The sequence below is a fragment of the Siniperca chuatsi genome, linkage group LG20, assembly GCF_020085105.1.
Source record: "Siniperca chuatsi isolate FFG_IHB_CAS linkage group LG20, ASM2008510v1, whole genome shotgun sequence".
In the NCBI taxonomy this organism is placed as follows: Eukaryota; Metazoa; Chordata; class Actinopteri; order Centrarchiformes; family Sinipercidae; genus Siniperca; species Siniperca chuatsi.
In genome coordinates this window covers 19,696,593-19,715,022 of record NC_058061.1, presented here as the reverse complement: position 1 = coordinate 19,715,022, position 18,430 = coordinate 19,696,593, and the positions used below count along the sequence as shown (strand labels likewise).

Here is an 18,430-nt window from a genome sequence, read left to right as displayed (position 1 = left end):
TACACAGTGGCCCGGGACCATTACAGGAGCCATTAGCTGTGTCAGGAGATGAGGGCTCATTTAGCCTGCATCAGTGAGGAGAGCCACTGAGAGGCCTGGCTGAGCTCCCTCATTAGCATTGATGCTAGCATGATAGGTTACAAATTTAATATTAGTATTGGTCACCTTCAGAAAAACATGCAAAACAGGAAGTTATTAAACAAAGACTGAAAGAATAAAATCACTTTTGGGATATTAGAAAGAGACTGTTTCTGATGCTAACAGATCATCTTATCAAATTGTTTTGTTTGTTTGTCGGTTTAGTTATTTATATATTTTTTTCCAATGATCTACTTACCACTTAACAAGTAAGTTAGATGCTAACCGGCTGCAGGCTTCACACTAAGCACCAGTGACTCGTGCAAACACTTTAGCATACAGTACATTGTGTTGACTAATGGTGACAGACAAGCAAAATCTAAAGTTAGGATGCCTACCTTTAAGAAATCATATAGTCATATCATTTTCATTTTGGTATATAGCTTGTGGAGTAATGTTTTTGAAAATGATGTAACATTAAATGGAGGTGGTAAGAGCAGATTTTTTTTGTACATTACATTACTTTAGTGATGTTTATTGGGATGATTGACATAATTCAATTAATGATAATTATGGGTATTTTATAGTTTAAAATGTGTAATGTTAGTAACTGTTAGTAATTGTTTGGAGTGATACATGGACCTGAAAGTTTTTGTAATGTGTAATGTTAATATCTAATTAACAGTTATGTTATACTATTTTGGAACATTCATTCAAAAACATGGCAACATCTACTCCCTTTAACTACCTTCTAAAAGTCTGTTTTAATCTTTGGAGATGGAATATAAACAAACCACACAAAGTGATTCTGCACACTTCGGTGCAGTGGGGCTGTAACATGTATTTGTTTGTGTTCTTTCACAAGAACAAAGAAGTCCTATTTCTGCTTTAGTTGAGGTTCTGTCTGGGCTGCACACAAGATAAACACATTAAATGAAACAATTTTCACCACACGGCCTAATTTTTCTCTTACCGCTATACTATGCTATCCAAGTCAATTTGAAAATCATGTCTTGTGGCAAATATTTTACTTGAAGAAGTTGTAAAGTTAAACCAGGCTCTCACTGAAAAAAAATGAAAAAGATGAGAAGTAAGGAGGGACTGAGGCAACAGCATGTCGAGAGCGTGAGAGAGAGGAAAAGAAAGAGATGCGAGAGTGTAAATAGTGAGAAAACTGGAGAGTCAGTTTGTTCCATAGAGTGTGAGATGGATCAAAGACAGACAAGAGCAGGCGAGCGTGTAGGTTACGTGCCTTTACGATCTCTTAACATATCGATGCGGAGAGTGATGGGGAGATTGAAATGGAGGAAGCGAGGAATTAATGAGAATGCATTTAACCTCTCGGCTGTACATTCATCTGCGCCCCAGAGAGGAGACCCGCTGAATTAAATCACATCTCATATCCCTGAGCAGAGCAATGGAAGGAGTCGACGGGCTCGGGCTGCCCTAGCAACAGCACACTCAAAACCTCTTCCTGTTTCTTTATTCATCTCAAACCATCTTATTCTCCAAATTCTCCTTCCATATTCTTCTCTATTGTTGCTTTTCCTTTCCTTTCCTCTGCTTCTTTTTCCTTCCCTCTCCCTTCTTTTATTTTATTTTCCTTTCCATTTCTTTCCTTTCCTTGCTCTCATTTCCTTTTCTCTACTTTTCTTTCTTTTCCTTTCCTCTCCTCTCTCTTTTCACTGTATTCTTTCCTCTCATTTCGTTTCCGCCCATCTCCTTTCTTTCCCTTCCCTCTCCTCTCCTCTTACTTTCCTTTCTGTCCCTGTTCTTTCCTTTCCTTTCCTCTCCTCTTCGTTATTTTCCTTTCCTTTCCTCTCCTCTTTGTTACTTTCCTTTCCTCTCAAAGGCAATGTTCAGATTTCATAAAATAAAATGATGTGTATGCACGCAATTTTAGTGAAACTAGAAGTATGATTACATTTTTAAAAAATGCTTCAGATCAGTAAATTGACTTTAACATCGGAAGTATACTCAGAGTAAGCCTCTTTTTTTAAATGATAGCTATCTTATTTTGGAATGAAACTGCTCAATTTCACTGAGTCAGTGAAAAAAAATAAGAGGACTTTGTTCTGATTCAGTCTATTTGGAGCCACTTTGCAAGCACATTATCCCCTTCACCGCACAAGATGAACAGTGCCAGATAACACAGATCTATTCTTCTGCACCTCAGTCCGCTTATTTTCTCCCCTCTGTGTTTTACAACAATGCTCCTCCATTAGTGTTGGTTAGGTTAAAGGAGGTCCATAAATTAATAGAAACGCCTTCGCACAATGTTGTTGTTTATTTTCCATCTGAGATAATGCAAATAGAGAAAGCTGCAAAGGCCAGATATGCTGGATACTATTGTTTCAGCAGCTCTTTATTATTGGTTTAGAAAACTGTACCCATATCTCTCAGTGTTTCAGCTCTCTGTCGTCTGCTTTGCTTCTGTGTTTGAATAATGCTTGGGCTGTCTCATAATCTGCCATACAAACTGCGCTGGTTTTGCCTTGCTGTAATGTCGGATGCGTCCAGCCATCGCTCTGCATTTGTTGTCCTTATCTCCTTGTGTCACATCTATGTGTGTGAATGTTGTTTCCATAATGCGTGTTTGTGTTGTTGTTTTTTTCTTCTTGCTCATCCCACTGGAAGGCCTTTCAGAGGGTTGTACTTGTCTCATTAAATAAAGATCAAGGAAGATAAATGAATGATAGAGTTAAATGTCCTACTGTCGCGTCTCTGTGTTGTTTCTTTCAACAAGACACTTCAAACCTAGTTTCAATCAACAGTTAAATCACCGTCTCCAATAAAGAGTTCAAGGTATGGTAAACTTCAGGTAACCAGCACACATTTTCAGACAGTCTCTCCTCGAAGACATTGATAGTGATGCGCTCGCTTGTTCACATTGTCAGAAATAGCTGTGTCAAGAATGAAAAAAGAGAGCCAGAGAGGGAAGTTCAAGCCCTGCTTACTTCCTCTCCTCTGCACAGCTGGCCAATCATGGCGTGAAGTGGGTGTGAATGTCGGAGTGTTGGTTTTGTGTTATCACTTGCATATTGCCACTCCTTTAGGTACATATCACACTGCTCTTGGGAAATAAAAATGAATTTAACCCTTGGTCTGCTCTGATTTTCCATATTAAACAAAGTGCGAAAAGAAAACACATTCAGTCCATAAATATATCAAGCCAAAAACTGCCTTACCTGCAGGATCTTGCACCTCTCGGAGTTGCAGTCGATATCCTCGCAGGGATGAAACATGCCCAGTGTCACACAGTTCAGCAGGATCACCAACATGGACGCTCGCTCGAACCATGTAGAGAACAGTCAAGGAATATAACAAAGACGGATAATAACAGCCTGCAAGTCAGTGACAAGAGTCAAAAGCTTGCAGTAACAGCAAGCAAAATAAAAACATTTCTCTAAGCTTTCTCCAGTGACCTCATTATCCCATTCAAATGTATAAACTCCTCTGACAAAGTAATGCACGTTTATCTCTTCCACCCCAATTCACTATCAACAAATGTTTTCAAGAGGAAAAATGAGCCACAGAGGAATCTGGGAAGTGGGAAACCCCACCTGTGGCTTTTCTGAGTGGCAGTCATTGTTCCCATTTCACCCTGTTAACCAAAGATCTGTTTGCAAGGCACGTTGGAAAATGTTCAGATTGTTAGCGAGGGCGCAGGATCGGCACTTTAAAGAGATTGTGTGAGGTAAAAAAAAATAAGATTTTTTAAAAAAGGCAAGAAAGGTAGATGTGGGGAGACTGGCTTTAGAGTGAATGTGAAGACATCTTGATGAAGAGTGCATGGATTTTATTGACCACAGGGTCGAAGTGGGCATTCCTAATGTGGTTAGGTTAAAACGCCAGCCTGAGCTATGTGACACCAATCAATGATGAGACCAAACACAGATTAGGCTGATACTGCTTTAATAAATACACACACACACACACACACACACACACACACACACACACACACACACACACACACACACACACACACACACACACACACACACACATTATGACACAGATATGTGGGCTGCATGCATACACACAAACACACACCCACATATATTATAGATTGCTACTGCATCCACAGTCAGCACCCTGCATCCAGCCTAGTTAACAATGTTAGACAGAACAGACAGTTTGTCATCCAAGTGTGTGTGTGTGTGTGTGTGTGTGTGTGTGTGTGTGTGAGCTAAAAGGAAAACGGTGCTTTTTATCTGTGTGTGTGTGTGTGTGTGTGTGTGTGTGTGTGTGTGTGTGTGTGTAAACGTGTGCACACAGGCTGTGAGGACAAACGACCTGTCCGTCTTTTATTGCATTAGCCGCCACTTGTTCATTCATCCCGCTGCCCCATAATGCAGCTGGGTCAGCATGGTCCTGCTGCCGAGACAAAAAAAAACAACAAAAAAACGTGAGTGCAGAACGAACACCAACAGTGAAACCCAGAGTTTTAACTTTCCTCCTTCGTGCTGGTTAAAAGCTGCCACCGCAGGCTGGAGTTTCAAAGCAGAATACCGGACAATCTGAGGTTTTCAGCCTCTGAGGAATATCCCAACAAAAGTTCGTGGACATACAGCCAATAGTTTTCAAAATACCAGTCATGACCCAAAGTGTTGGTCAATGGGTAACAATGGAGGCATGACAGCACTGACAAACTAAAACATGCGTAATTCAAAGATACCCACACGTGCTTTTTCCTCTCTTAAACAGAAGCATATCAAACTAACTGTTTACACCGTTCCCAGTCAGGGCTCAGTCACATTTAGGGTCAAAATCAATTCATTTCAATGGAAACGCTGCAATCAGTGGATTTGTTAGCTGTGGCAAAGTAAATCCACAGGAAAATAGAGCGTATAGTTCAACTTGGTGTTTTTCAAATTATGTATTTATGATAGTCACATATGGCAACTATGGTACGGTTGAGGTATGGTTATGGTTAGGCAACTGAAACACTTGGTTAAAGTTAGGGAAATATTGTGGATATGGTAAAAAAAAAAATTAATAAATTTAGTCAACATTAAAGGGGAACTCCACCTATTTTCCATTTCAGGTCAATTTACTTGTCATGGGGAGTGAGTTATCCTAATATAAAAAGTAATCCAAGGTTATTCTTGAGGACTACACATTTGAAACAGAAAGTCTGCATTACAAACTGGGGGTGTAAGGGATTCAAAGATGTGGCCGTAGACACTATCGAGTTACATTATGAGAAGTTTACCACCATACCATCTTCCAAACCTTTACTTTATACCTCGCTGAACAAAGGGCAGACTGCTTCCTGCTTTGGCTCTGAACATTGGACATAAATCATGTACTGCAGAATCATCCAATTTGAATGGAATTCCAAGGGATCCTGGGTTAAAACATGATACTCTGTGGTAGTTCCAATACAGTATTGAACAGGAATATTGAATAATAGATGCAGGCTGGAGGGAAGTTGAGTCCGTGACCACAAGGAACCTCGGAAGCATCAGTTGGGTAATGATGGTTGCATCTGGAAGGTAGCATAGGATTATGTTACACACTGGAGGAGGCACAAAAAGTTCTGTGAGTCCAACGGGAGGCAATTAAAAAGATCAGTCAGTATGGAGAGTGGGATCATTACAGGAAACAAAAGCGCAGACACCCAGGCCTCTAGTTTGAGAGTGGTGGCAGGGAAGCTTTTAGGGAGAGCAAACTGTTGTTGACACACAGTGGCGTCATCTGCAGAAGTTCGCAGTGAAGGACGGAGAAGGTGGGGCTAATTAAAAATAATGAGCTGCACGGGTTGTCTATGTGCGCTACTGATAGCATCAACCTTCATCAGGGCTAAACACAGTGTCATTTTAGTTCAGTAACGTCACTGAGATCCATCGGGCTCCGGACAAAACAAATCACATTTCATCTCCAATTTCATCTCAACATAAGGACATTTCTCCGGAGACTATAAATTGACTGGTTTACAGTATGTTTTTGGCTTGTTTTAGCAATTTTATTTCCTCCTCCATCAGAAATAATAAATGGGCACGACATGTCTGATGGGTTAATGTATGTCTGTGTTATGAGGGCAGCAGAATATATGTTCTATTATACAACAGCAATGTATTAAAAAATGTTTTTTACTCTACACCAGTAACCGTAGCCTTTATGGCCAACTTCCCACTATTTGAGGAAGTTTAAAAGAAATGGTTTTTACAAAAACCAAAACCACAAAAAGCATATCACACTTATATAACTGTTATAGTTTGCTGGTTTGTGTGCTATTAATGCTAATACACAAGCATAAGCTATTTAGGCTTCATGTACTGCAAAAAAGATTGGTAAGATTGGCGACTTTCTCAAACTCTAAGGAAGCATCTGTCCCCCTTTTCAGAAAACTTCACATTATTTCAGTATATGATAGAAATATTCCTCAGATATGTGGGTTTATATACTGTTCTTGCCACTTACTCTTCCATCATCTTTTAGTAACTTCTTCAAATTTCATTCTCAAATTCATTGTCATAATACCAGACATGCTGACCATCTTCATCTTCCTTTTTTTACAAAACCAAACATTATGAGTGTTCCCTCAGATATTGCCGTGTACAGATCAGGAATGCCAAACATTATCAAGAGTTCACTGTCTTTTGAAAATTTTAAAGAGTAACTGTCATCACGTCTAATTAGTTCCTGATTATGTCTAATTCTTTATTTTTATTACCTTTATATATATATATATTATTTTTAAATGATTATTGTCTGCTGATTTGGTACATTTTGTGTGTTTCTTTTTGCCATTCTTCACCCGTCACATTGTGCTGTAGGTTCCACTGCTGTCTGTACCACAATAGAATCAAAAGTTGTCCTCATTAAGGACATTTGCTTCCACAGTCTGCACAGGTCAGCATGAAAACTCTCACAATAACATTCAATGAAAACAACATATAAACTTTAAAGGTGACATTGTGTCAGTGTTGTGTTTACAGCTTGTTTCCACGTGGCCAAAAATCACAGGTTTAACTCAATACACTCTGCTGCTACGGCCTTGAAGACCAGTGGCTTTTGGTGGCTAATGTTAGCAAACTTTAGATTGATATCGCTGTGTATCTGATTTTTCTGAGTCATTTTGCTGACTTTATAACGTTTCTCTACTTGTGTTATTGTTAGACTATGTCAGCATTTAACATTTAGCATCGTTCTGTAATTGCCAAGTGGCAACAGTTGCATAAATCCCTTTTTAGGGAGCTAATGCTAACACTGCACAATTCACAGAATTACTTAAAAGTACAACACATGGAAAGTCATTAAATGTGATAAATGCTCTAAGAAATCATGAAATATGAAGTTAATTTACAAATGGGTTCTTTATGGGTACCTCACAGGAGTACGGTATGTGCCAGAATCGTATGCATTAAACTTAGTTGCACTGGATAGTGGACACCAGACTGCGTTATGAGCTAAAATCAAGCTGGAAAACAACATTAGCAGAACAAAGAGGAAATACCATGTTTTTTATAGATCAGGGTCACAGAGAGAACTCAGGCCGACAAAAAAAGTAGATTTTCATCTCTCGCTACAACTGACGCTGCTCTTGGGTACACGTGTAGACAGCAGGCAGGTTTTACTGGTGCACACCAAATAAAAAGAATTTATTAACATAAAGAAATCAAGGAGAAGGCATAGGAGAAGTCTTGGGCAGAAGGATGGAGACAAAGCAAAGCATTAAATATGAATAATCTGACTAATTCGATCAATAACTCTTCCTTTGCTGCCCTCGTTCTCTCCCCAGCTGGTGGGCTATAATTAAACAATAAGGAGAGAGAGTTTGCAGTTTTCTGCCTTCAGTGTGAAACACACACACACACACACACACACACACACACACACACACACACACACACACACACACCTTCATGGTGTCAGCATATAAACAAGTGGTGACGCCCTGAGGGATGGATTCAATTAGAGGAAAGATACACAAGGATATGCTCTGTCAAAACTTTGAATGCAAGAAGCCTGCTCTACACCACAGACACACACATGCAAACACACACACACACACGCGAACTCACACAACAATGCTTTCATCAGAGAGGCAACATTATTAAACTCAGCACCTCAAAAAGTATTCTGTGTTCCGCTCTCATGAGCTCTTTTCAGCCATCCCTCTCTTCTTACACTCTTTCTCTAACACACACAAACACGCACACACGCATTTAAAGTCCCTTTCTTCTTGCCTAATGAAGGGAAAACAATATGCAAGGCGTATGTCCTCCCCTGCCTCCCTGCCTCACACTGCTGATTCCCTCTGATTCTGTCCACTAATGATCTGATACCAGACACCAGGACACAAACAACAGAGAAGAGAAACAGGAAGAAAGGAGAAATAAGGTACCTAACAGATTCAAAAGAGCAAAACTTGGTGTGAAAAAGTTTCAACTCATCTCATCAAGTTCTCTCCAGCTCTTATTTCTTTCATGAGAGTAGGGAAATGAATCATGAGCAGGAAGAGACGAGGCGCACACACAGTCCGAGGAGCGATCAATACAGACAAGCCTCTCTGAATAGATATTATTCATAGTGTTTACTATAACTCACACAGAACGTGGTTCTGCATCCTTCTCTACTCTGCCCGTCTCCGTCGTACTCTCTTTCTCCAAATCTATATCTCTCACCAAGGGGCCGCGCATGACGTTATACTACAGTTACATCAAGAGCTGTTGTGTGGATGTATAACGCCAACACTGTACCTTCATGAAATCACCAGTGTTCATCAACACTCTACACTTGTTGCACATTAGCGTAGAATGCAGCTCAGAAACTGCATTATTAATATGAAATGTATGTCCTGAAAAAATCCGCTTGAAAAATCAGTTTTCCCCTGTCAGTGAATGTCTAGCTTACGTGAGACGCCACCTCTCCACACTCCCAAATCTCTCTAACACTTAATACTAGGTGTTGCAGGTAGAAAGCATGGTTATGCAACTGCACAGTCTATATCACACCTTACATATATTGTTGGATTGACTGAGAGAAATGTGTTTTTGCCATGTTTTTTCACATTGAAAATCAAAGATTATTAACAGCCCAGTGAGTGAGAGGTACTCGGCACTTGGTAATCTTTACTGTAACGTTGAATCCTCAAGCTGAAATAAATATACTGAATCCGTAGCTTTCTTCATTGGAGCTCCCCTCATTAGTGACTGTAAGCAGCATGTTATCTCAGCTGTGATATAAAGTATGTATAAATCCACAAATAAAGTCCTTACAAACTCAAGCTTCTCTGCTCATGCATGCAGACATACTTTGTTGAAACCCCCAGAACTTCCTTTAAGATCGCAAAGTTTCTAAAGATACCAAAAATGTCAGGAGGAATTTTGGGGAAATGTGTAAAAAAAAATGTGGCCTGAGACATCTATTTGATGAAATTTTCATCCATAAAAACATGGAGTCTTGGATTTTAATATTTCACTCAGTGTAAACATCATACAGCTTTAATGAAAAGCTGTGCAACAAGCCAGTACAGAAAATGGATGACTATACGGAATAATATGATTTTAACAATCTTTAAGCTACGTAAAGGCAAGAAAAGAGGGGAAAGTGGATGTTAAGGGGTTAAAAGATTACTGAAAGTTTGCGAAAGCCACGGGAACTATCCTGATGTTCTAATGCTGCAAACAGTGATGAATGCCTATTGCTTTGTAACAAAGTGAACAAAGGTGCGTTTACATCCATCTGTTTTTGTGCGTATTTTCAATTTGCGAATAAAAAAGCCTGAGTGAAAACAAATAATGTCACAGCATTGTGAATCTTGATGCAATCCCTTTTCTAAACAAAAAGAAATGAATTCACTACATAGTCAGTTCCAACAAATCTTTGAAATAATTTTCCATAAGGAAGACTGATTGGTTTCATCAGAAATATCGTATTATCGTCATTATCATAATTCCGGATTTCCTCCAAGTGTTTCCATGATGGTAGCTTCAATTCCCCAAAAATTCTCATTGGGATTCAAAAACACATATGAGCCCAAGTTAAAGCAGCATAATTATTGCTTACTCTGTACAGTATGCAACCGAGACTGTCTGCTTGATGCAACCTGGTGAAATTCTGGCTTCACAACTCCCCATTATGTTCATGAAAGGAATTCAGATCAAAGCACAGAGGGTTCTCACAGAGGATGTGCAACGGCACCTCTTCTTGATTAAAACTCGCTCTACTAAGTTCAAACATGTCAAGGTCGAGTCCCGTACCAGTGATGCATGGGAAGCAGCTGGGACGCTGGGAGCTGGAGGTGGGACAGGTGCAGTGACATTCAGCCGTACGTCACAACATGCTTATGTGTGTGTGTGTGTGTGTGTGTGTGTGTTCCCACATTAAAAAGATGTCAGCTAGACTTGCAGGAAAAGGGCAGGCTGGAGTGCAGCAGCAAGACGAACTGGACAGTTGGAAAGCAGAGACAGATAAAGTGAGAAGCAAGGATAAAGTAAGGAAAGATTGAATGGCTTATGGTGAGAAGTGTGGAGATTTTGGTGTTTTGATAGATGTTTACTGGCAATTTGATAAGAAGACGAATCAGAATGTGAGTAAAGTGTCTAGCTTCCGCACAGGTGAACTGAGGTCTCGCAGACTTCTATCATACGTACAGTGACATGCTAACGGCCATCATGTCAAGTCTGTGAGGCTGCTGGGCCCTGGGGCATAGCCTTGTCTCTGACCATGTAATCCATGGTACTGAATATTTTTCTGAACAGTTCTGCATGGAACTCACATTGGCTCACATAAGGGTATTAGTTTGTCACATCCAGATTGTCATGAATTATGGATAATCTTCTCAATAAAGTTTGGAGAGAAGTCTAAAGTGGGCAAATGTTGACTGTAGGAAGGAAATGGAATGCTAACATCATGTTAAACTCCAACATTATGTTGACCCATCCAACCACCGCAACCCCCTCCCTCTGCCAACTCTACTTCACACTATTTCCTTCTTTTCCCCCGACAACGACTGACGGACAGCCCTTCAAGTCAGCGAGTCTGCAAGTACGGGGAACTCCAGACATTTGGATTCAGCCAGAACTTAGTTTGAGAGAGGGGCAGTAATTGAAACTTTTCATGTCTTGACGACAGGAAATCGTTGGGGAGACGATTATAAAGTGGCTGCTGTGAAGAGGAATGCTGACACTAAAATCACTCGCCCTTTCTTAGTTCTGCTTCTCTTCAGTGGCCTCGCTGTTTCAAAAAAACATTTTCTCTCGTTTTCCACTCATGACAACTCTCTCCCTCTTTTTGTCTTCGTTTCCTCAGGAGTGCAATGCCTCCTCTTCAGAAGACAAACTTTCCAAAGCCAAGAAAGCACAGCAACTATGTGTGAAGGTGTGCAAAACAGGAAGGAAGGCTCAGGGTGAAAAGTGAGGTTTATCTCTAAAGTCAGAGAGAGCTGCTGCCTCACCTTTGCTGCTCATCTCCCACCAATCCCTCCTTTCTCCAAACCCCTCAAAGCTTTTTTCCCCCCTCTCTGATCACTCTCTTTTCCCTCTCCTTTCACTTTTCTGTCTGTACCATCTTACCCCTGCTATTTTTTGGGAGGAGATTGACAAAAATGAAACTTTTTTTCAGAGGAAGAATGCTGAACATGCCAGAATAAAATAAAAAATGGAGGAGAGAACTGAAAGAGGAAGGATGTTCATGAAATATTGAGGGCGATTGCTGCAGCCCTTTGTAATGCGCGATTCGTCACTGTCATTGCGCTTAAATGTGTGCATGTGTGCTCATGCATGAGCGTGCATTCACATGTCTACGTTTATCTGTCTATGTTTGTGAGCCCCCACATGAAGAAATGCCACACAAAAATAGATCGCAGTCTTCTCTGGCTGTCATCCTGTTTCCGCTCTGAGCAGGTGAACATTAAACTACATATTTTACTTAATCTAACCATCTTTCAGCAAATGCTTTCACTGCAGATGCCAAATCGAGTCAAGCAGAGTTGGGAATGACTACGTATGGGATACAAAATGAAGCAGTGGCCCTAATAAACCAGCAAACAGCATCTGAACCCTATTAGCTCCATTACTGTACATGCTCATCACCTGGTGTTTGCCAGTAGGTGGTAAAGCTTGGGATAGACATAGATAAGGGGGCATCAGGCTGTTGGAGCGCCCAAGTTACACAAATGCTTGCAAAAAGTCATCAAATATGTTTAACAGTGGACAGAATTACCTCTCATATTTAGAGGAGAAACTAGGTAGGCTACTTTGGAAAGTGTTTTCTGATCTGCCACCTCTATGGTTAAGGTTTTGTTAGAGCTGGAGTGCGTCTCCGCCTTCTTGCAGGGAGAGTAATTACACAAACACTGTCGACGCGTGCTTATGATGTGCGCCTACGGTGAGCTCGCCCCAGGCTCGCGTTTTATTTCCACAGTTCCGAGACAATAATCCATAGCTACAGAGCCTACTCCAGTTATTTTACCAACCTGTCCAAGAGCGGTAACGTGACATCTGTGTCTGCCCTCAGTCCTTCTCTTCTCTCTACACCCTTGGTTATCCGTGTATGTCCTCGCCGTCGATCTCATTCTTTTTTTTTGACTGTAATCCTTCCTCTGAACGCCGAGTTTCTTTTTTATCTGGAGCATCAGACATTTTTTTGGGACGCTTCTTAGGTTTTACTCCTAGTTGCTGTAGTCTACGCCGGCCCGTCGCTACGGTTGCTCCAGATCCATGTAGAGAGAGTGTTGCGTCGACTCTGTTCAATTTCAAGTTCAAGTGACTTTATTGGCATGACTGCATACAATATAACGTTACCAGAGCATGTTAACACAAACGGTACAATCATAATAAACTAAATAAACAATGCTCAATAATAAACATTCTCTCCATAAACGTAGATTTTTTGGGGGTTTTTTTTACAGCAATGGCCGCTTCCCTCTGGCAACCCAAGTCAAATCAAATCCAAACCAAACCAATCACTGCTGGTTGGCATGAATCGCATCATTACCAGTGCTTTCTACGCCCAGCCACCTGCCCCACCCTCGTCCCTGATGCTGGGTGGACACTTTTAAGGAGTGGTTGCCCCTGACTAACTAATGTTCAGTTTGAGAGGGCCGGCACCTCCTGATTAAATGCCCAAATGAACAAAGATCTGGCTTTTGGACAATCGCGTCAATAAACTTTGTTATTGATGAGTAACTGCATTAATTTGAAGCTGCTGGAAAAGAGCTTAGTTAGTTTTCCTTTAATAAACAATTTTAACAGAAATCTGGTTTTGGTTGAATCCTTTTTACTCTGTGTCTATAAAATGGTGAAGTGGTGCATGTTTCCATAACCCAGAAAGGCAAAAGGAAGAAGAAGCACAAAAACTGATACAGTTGTCAATAAGTGGTAGTGAGTTCAATCAAGCCTATATCACTTAAAATGAGTATTAAACTTGTAAATAAGCTGCCTCAGCGACATGGTGAGAGGCGCGACTCTTAGCAAAAGCCCAGTGTGTTACAGCGGAGCATATCAACTCGTGGCGTGGAAAATCCTGCTTGTATAACACTGCATATCCCAACCGCTTGCTGACAATGCTTATCAGTAGCCTGAGTCAGGAGCCAGGGAGTTAGGAGGTTGAGGGAAATAGCGGCATATTGTTACGTCGGCTGTATCAGTGCCTGCCATACGAGAGGCGGGTTGAAAAACGGGCAAGAGCTGAGCGGGGAGGTGGGATGGGAGAGAGACAGAGGAAGGGAAGGAGGGGGGCGTAAGACAGAAAAAGAGGAATATGTGAGAGACAGAGCATGTGTGAGAGGAAAAAAAAAAGTTGACAAATGAAAGGAGCGACAGGCGAAATGTGAAAAAGTGAAGAAACAACAGGGGAGGAAGAAGAAGCACGTGAGGAAGATAAAGCTGAACACACATCCATATCAGTTAATGTCCTTACAAGGCATTTCACCAAAGTGACTGCTCTATCACGTGTGTGTTTTTGTTGGCGCGGGTCGGGGGTTAAATAACCGACCTAACGATTTCTCACGGGGGAACAGTGATGACAGCAAACACCATTAAACTTTTACAAGGTTGCATTACTGATAAATTCCCGCGCTGTCCATTTCAATAGGCAGCAACTTTTGTTTCATGCTCCCTGCTCATGAATATGGATACATACAGTACACCAACTATTATACTGACACAATGGGGACCCTAAGGTGGAACTATCTGAAGCAATCAATTTTTATGTGAGAGTGGCGGAAAAAAAGGCTGACTTCACAATCAGGTTGCCTCGTCAATATTCAGAACAAAACCAGTTTATCTTCCAAGATGTCCTCTTGTAGATACGGTGCATCATTTCAGCTGCAGACGCAGTCCGCTCGTGAACTGCTGCCTTGTGCTTTTTAGAAGTGAGTTTCACATATGAAATGTATGCGCTAAGGGGGGAGGAGGGTTCCTAATGGACTCAATGCACAAACAGATTCTCCACATACACACACACACAACACACACATCTCTCGTCCGCCAGGAAACACCCCTGTATCTTGCCACTGCGGACTGAGTTGCTTAGCAACGCAGGCTTTCATTGGGAAGTATTGTGAAGTCACATCTCTATTGCTGTGGTGCCTGTAGCTGAGGTGATGGGGCAGAGTTGTCGCAGCTACAGAGCACAACTTTGAAAAAAGGCGTTTGAAGGTCTGTGATGTGTCTGACATTTATTTCAGCTTCATCATCAACCACGGAAACCATCCAGAACATGAAAAATTCTCTTTTCTATCCTCAACCATCTGCAAAGACCGAAGCTCCGCTTTGTCATCTCAGCTTACTTACTGACGATCCCTCGCTATCCGCATGGATATACTGACAGGCCTCAGGCCATGGGGTGCAAGAGGATGGCAAAAGCATAACATGACCAAAGAGTTGATGTAATACCTGTAGTGTCAAAAGACTCAGATCTACCACACTCAGAGCAGAAAATATAGCTCTACTATCCTATTAAATGCCAGCAGGCCAACATGTGAATAGAGAGAAGAGAGAAAAAAAGGGAGTGGGAGAGAGATTTCACACTTTTGTAGGAGCTGCCTTGGTGACGTAATATTAGGAAATATCCCTTTCTCCAACTACAGTCAGCAGGAAGGTACAAAGGAAAGACTATACAGTATATCACATACTGGTACAGTAGCTTGCTGCCATTTGGAGCTTCAAATATGCACATTTTTGCAGTATAGTTTTATGACGTACATTATTTTCTCAGTATAAGGCTACTTTGCACTGATCAAGGACTGTCAATTCAGCAGCTCTGTAAAGGCTGCATGTCACCTGTAATAGTGAATCTTTATTAGCCAGTGTGTTGGCCATCCTCAGTAGCGATTACACTACTTTGCTGTTCACGCTCAGAAGCTGATGGAGAGGGATCATGTCATTGTGTTCACCAGTGTGAGTGAACACAAGGTGAAAGCCACGTAGTTAAGTCAACGTCTGAGAAACATCCAGTGTATTCATTCCAGTGTATGTAACACGCACACACATAGAGACATATAGGAAGACCATAACCCATTCGCCAGACAGAAAATTGATGTTGGACAATGCTGCAAAACAACTACGGTCAATGACAATGTTTCTGAATGTCCAATGCCGACATTTAAAAAAATTAATTAGTTCCAATGGAGCCATGCATGACAAGTATAGTAAGGTATTGTAAAGGTTAGGGACCATGGTGCTGGACTTATACGGTCGTATTTCTGGTGAGGACGGGCTGGTTCAGACAGAGAGCCGAAACTTGGAGGTGGTGCATGTAAAGTCAATAGAAATATGCAAGTGGGAGTGGAATTAGACACAAACTTGCCCAGGGAATTTACGCTCATCCCGGAGCTTTAAGAATCTGCTTCATAAACGTGCAGAGACGAGAGGAAAAAACGAGAGACAGAATGAAATGACAGAGAGAAAAACTGGAGTTCCTGGTGTTCCTGTCAGAAACACACACAGGCACTCTCCAATACACGGCCAGGGCGTCTCTTGCTAGCTAGCTTACGGCTAACGTCTGTACAGTTAGCAAATTGGTTGTTTGGGGCAAATCAACACAGACTGTACAAACGGTCTAGTAAAAACTGACGCAAGGTGTTCTGTCTCAACACACTATTAGTCGGAGCAGTGATGCGAACTGCAGCCTTGGGTGTCAAAATCACACTCTTTGTACACCCAACCTCCTTTATGAGACTTTTTGCATTGTTGCAATGCCATACAACTTCATCCTTTGCAACTGAAAGAGGACGGTCATTTCTACGGGCACAAAACAACCCTTGTCAGGAAAATGTTTAAGCAGGAAAATTTGTCTTAAGCGTTTGAACGAACAACCGATGCGGTTGTTTTGCTGTTTTGGTGAGGACAGTCTCGGATGAGACACACTGTACAGAGACACAGACAACCAATACAAAACACAACTGCTTTTCAACACGCACAAACAGAGCAATATGGACACACACAGTAAAACGCAAGGAAATATAGACACACATAGACACCCACACACACACACAGAAACACCTGCAGCCAGGAAGTGCTCTCAAGGCTCTGAATTAGCAGTTGTGTGTTCGTCAGACAGGATATAGCACCATATCTGTCATCCTAATTGACAGAGATGTACTGGCCAGCATGTGTGTGTGTGTCTATGTGTGTGTGTTTGTGTGTACAGGTGCTTGGTTAGACAGTATGTGTGTTTCTGAGAGTGAGTGAGAGCTTTAACAGCCCTGGGGAACAGAAAGCATATATATTAGATGTTTGAAGAGAGGATGACCTCCTACAGAAATTACTCCAATGTGTGTGCACGTTTTTTAAGCATATCTCATGTCCTGTTCTTGGCGACCAGGAACACACAGGGAGGGGGAAAAATGGAGGACTGAGAAAAAAAAAAAGCTATACAAAGAAAACAGATTGAGAGGTGAGAGAAGGGCAAATTAAACAGGCAAAAAGTGAGGGCGAGAGAAGATGAGGGATGAATAATTGATCTGAAGGCCATGTGAGGCTTTAATCCCCAGCAGAGTGGTTTTTTACCAAACACACACACAAATCCAGTAGTATGATATCACCACTGATGGCTGCTACTGGCTGATGGACCTGTTGTGGGTTGACACACACACATTCTCAGAAATGCTTCGACGCAACTGGTCTGTCAGAAAGTGAGTGTGATGGACGAGAGAGAGAAAGAGAGAGAGAGAGAGAGAGAGAGAGAGGGAGTTAAGCAAGGGCAAAGGTCAGGCAGTGTTTCAATTACCTGTAGCTTCTCATTAATTAAGCACTAACCGAATCGCTCTCTCTGTCTCTGTCAGTCTATCTCTCTCGCCCAGTCTTGAGTCTGCCACCGCTGCCATTTCATTCATAAGCAAAACTATTTAGACACCGACCTCCTTCCATTCAGTGGAATTAGAATTGAATGCACAAACACGCGCGCACACGCAGCACACACACACACACATGCGATTGCCTGAGGAAATCTAGTTAAATGCCACGGCAAACAAATATGTCCTTAATCGTTTAGGGAGAGGAAAGAGAAAAACACACCTCATTCTGCATTGACAAGTTAGCTAGAGGTCAGCTAGCTGGCTGAATGAGAGAATAAAGAAAGGCTTAGAAAAAAAAAAGGAAAAGTGGAAGTGAAAAGAATGCCCGAACTGAAAATATGCAAATAGAGGGAAATTAAGATATGAGAAAAATGCGGCGCGGCGCCAGAATCAGCATGATTAACGTGAGGTCAGCTTTATCAATGCAGCTGATCTGGCCCCGGAACACAACACAGGCTAATATTAGGGAAGTTAGCGGAGGCATGCTACTGTAGTTTGCACGCACACACAGACACACTAGAAATGAGAACGCATGAAAGCTCTCATACACACAGGATATTCATGTGTTAGATACAGTTCAAATATTTAGAGCACTCGGAAAAGCTAATTAGCAATCAGCGCTAACAATGGGAAAACAGATCTAAACTTGCAATGACGACATGCACATGTACGCACACAGGAAAAGGCTTATAAAAGGTTATGTGGACCCTAAAGTGTTGGAAGAGGCTAACATAAAATGATTGGAATAAAAACCAAATCTAATATTGTTAGTTAAAGGATCATTCTGCTTTTTTCCTACAACTTGGGTCTTATTTTCTTACTTTTGTCCATCATTGCTAACTAAGCATGGAAGTTCATTTTCAACCTTTGGGAACAGTATTTGTAACAAAATTGTTTCAAATCAACTCAAAGGTCCACTTACTATCTTCCCAGAGCTTTCAAGCACATCTCATGGTCTTCTTCAGCAAATGGAGCTGGCTTAGGTGCCATTAAGTATAATCACACGAACAAGGTTCCACGTTCCAAGTCTCGAGGTGACACCTGAGCAAGCCCCATTCGTTCAAGAAGATCGTGAGCTGCGGTTAAAAGCTCTAGAAA

At 41.4% G+C, this 18,430-nt stretch overlaps 1 protein-coding gene across 2 annotated transcripts in view; it reads right to left on the bottom strand.

The window, feature by feature from the left end:
- Nucleotides 1–18,430, bottom strand: part of cacna1g (calcium channel, voltage-dependent, T type, alpha 1G subunit) — a 258,783-nt gene that overhangs the window by 168,298 nt on the left and 72,055 nt on the right. For both annotated transcript variants that reach the window (XM_044179327.1, XM_044179328.1), the window contains exon 3: nt 3,267–3,378. In XM_044179327.1, coding sequence (XP_044035262.1) covers nt 3,267–3,378 — 112 coding nt within the window. The remainder of the gene's footprint in view (nt 1–3,266; nt 3,379–18,430) is intronic.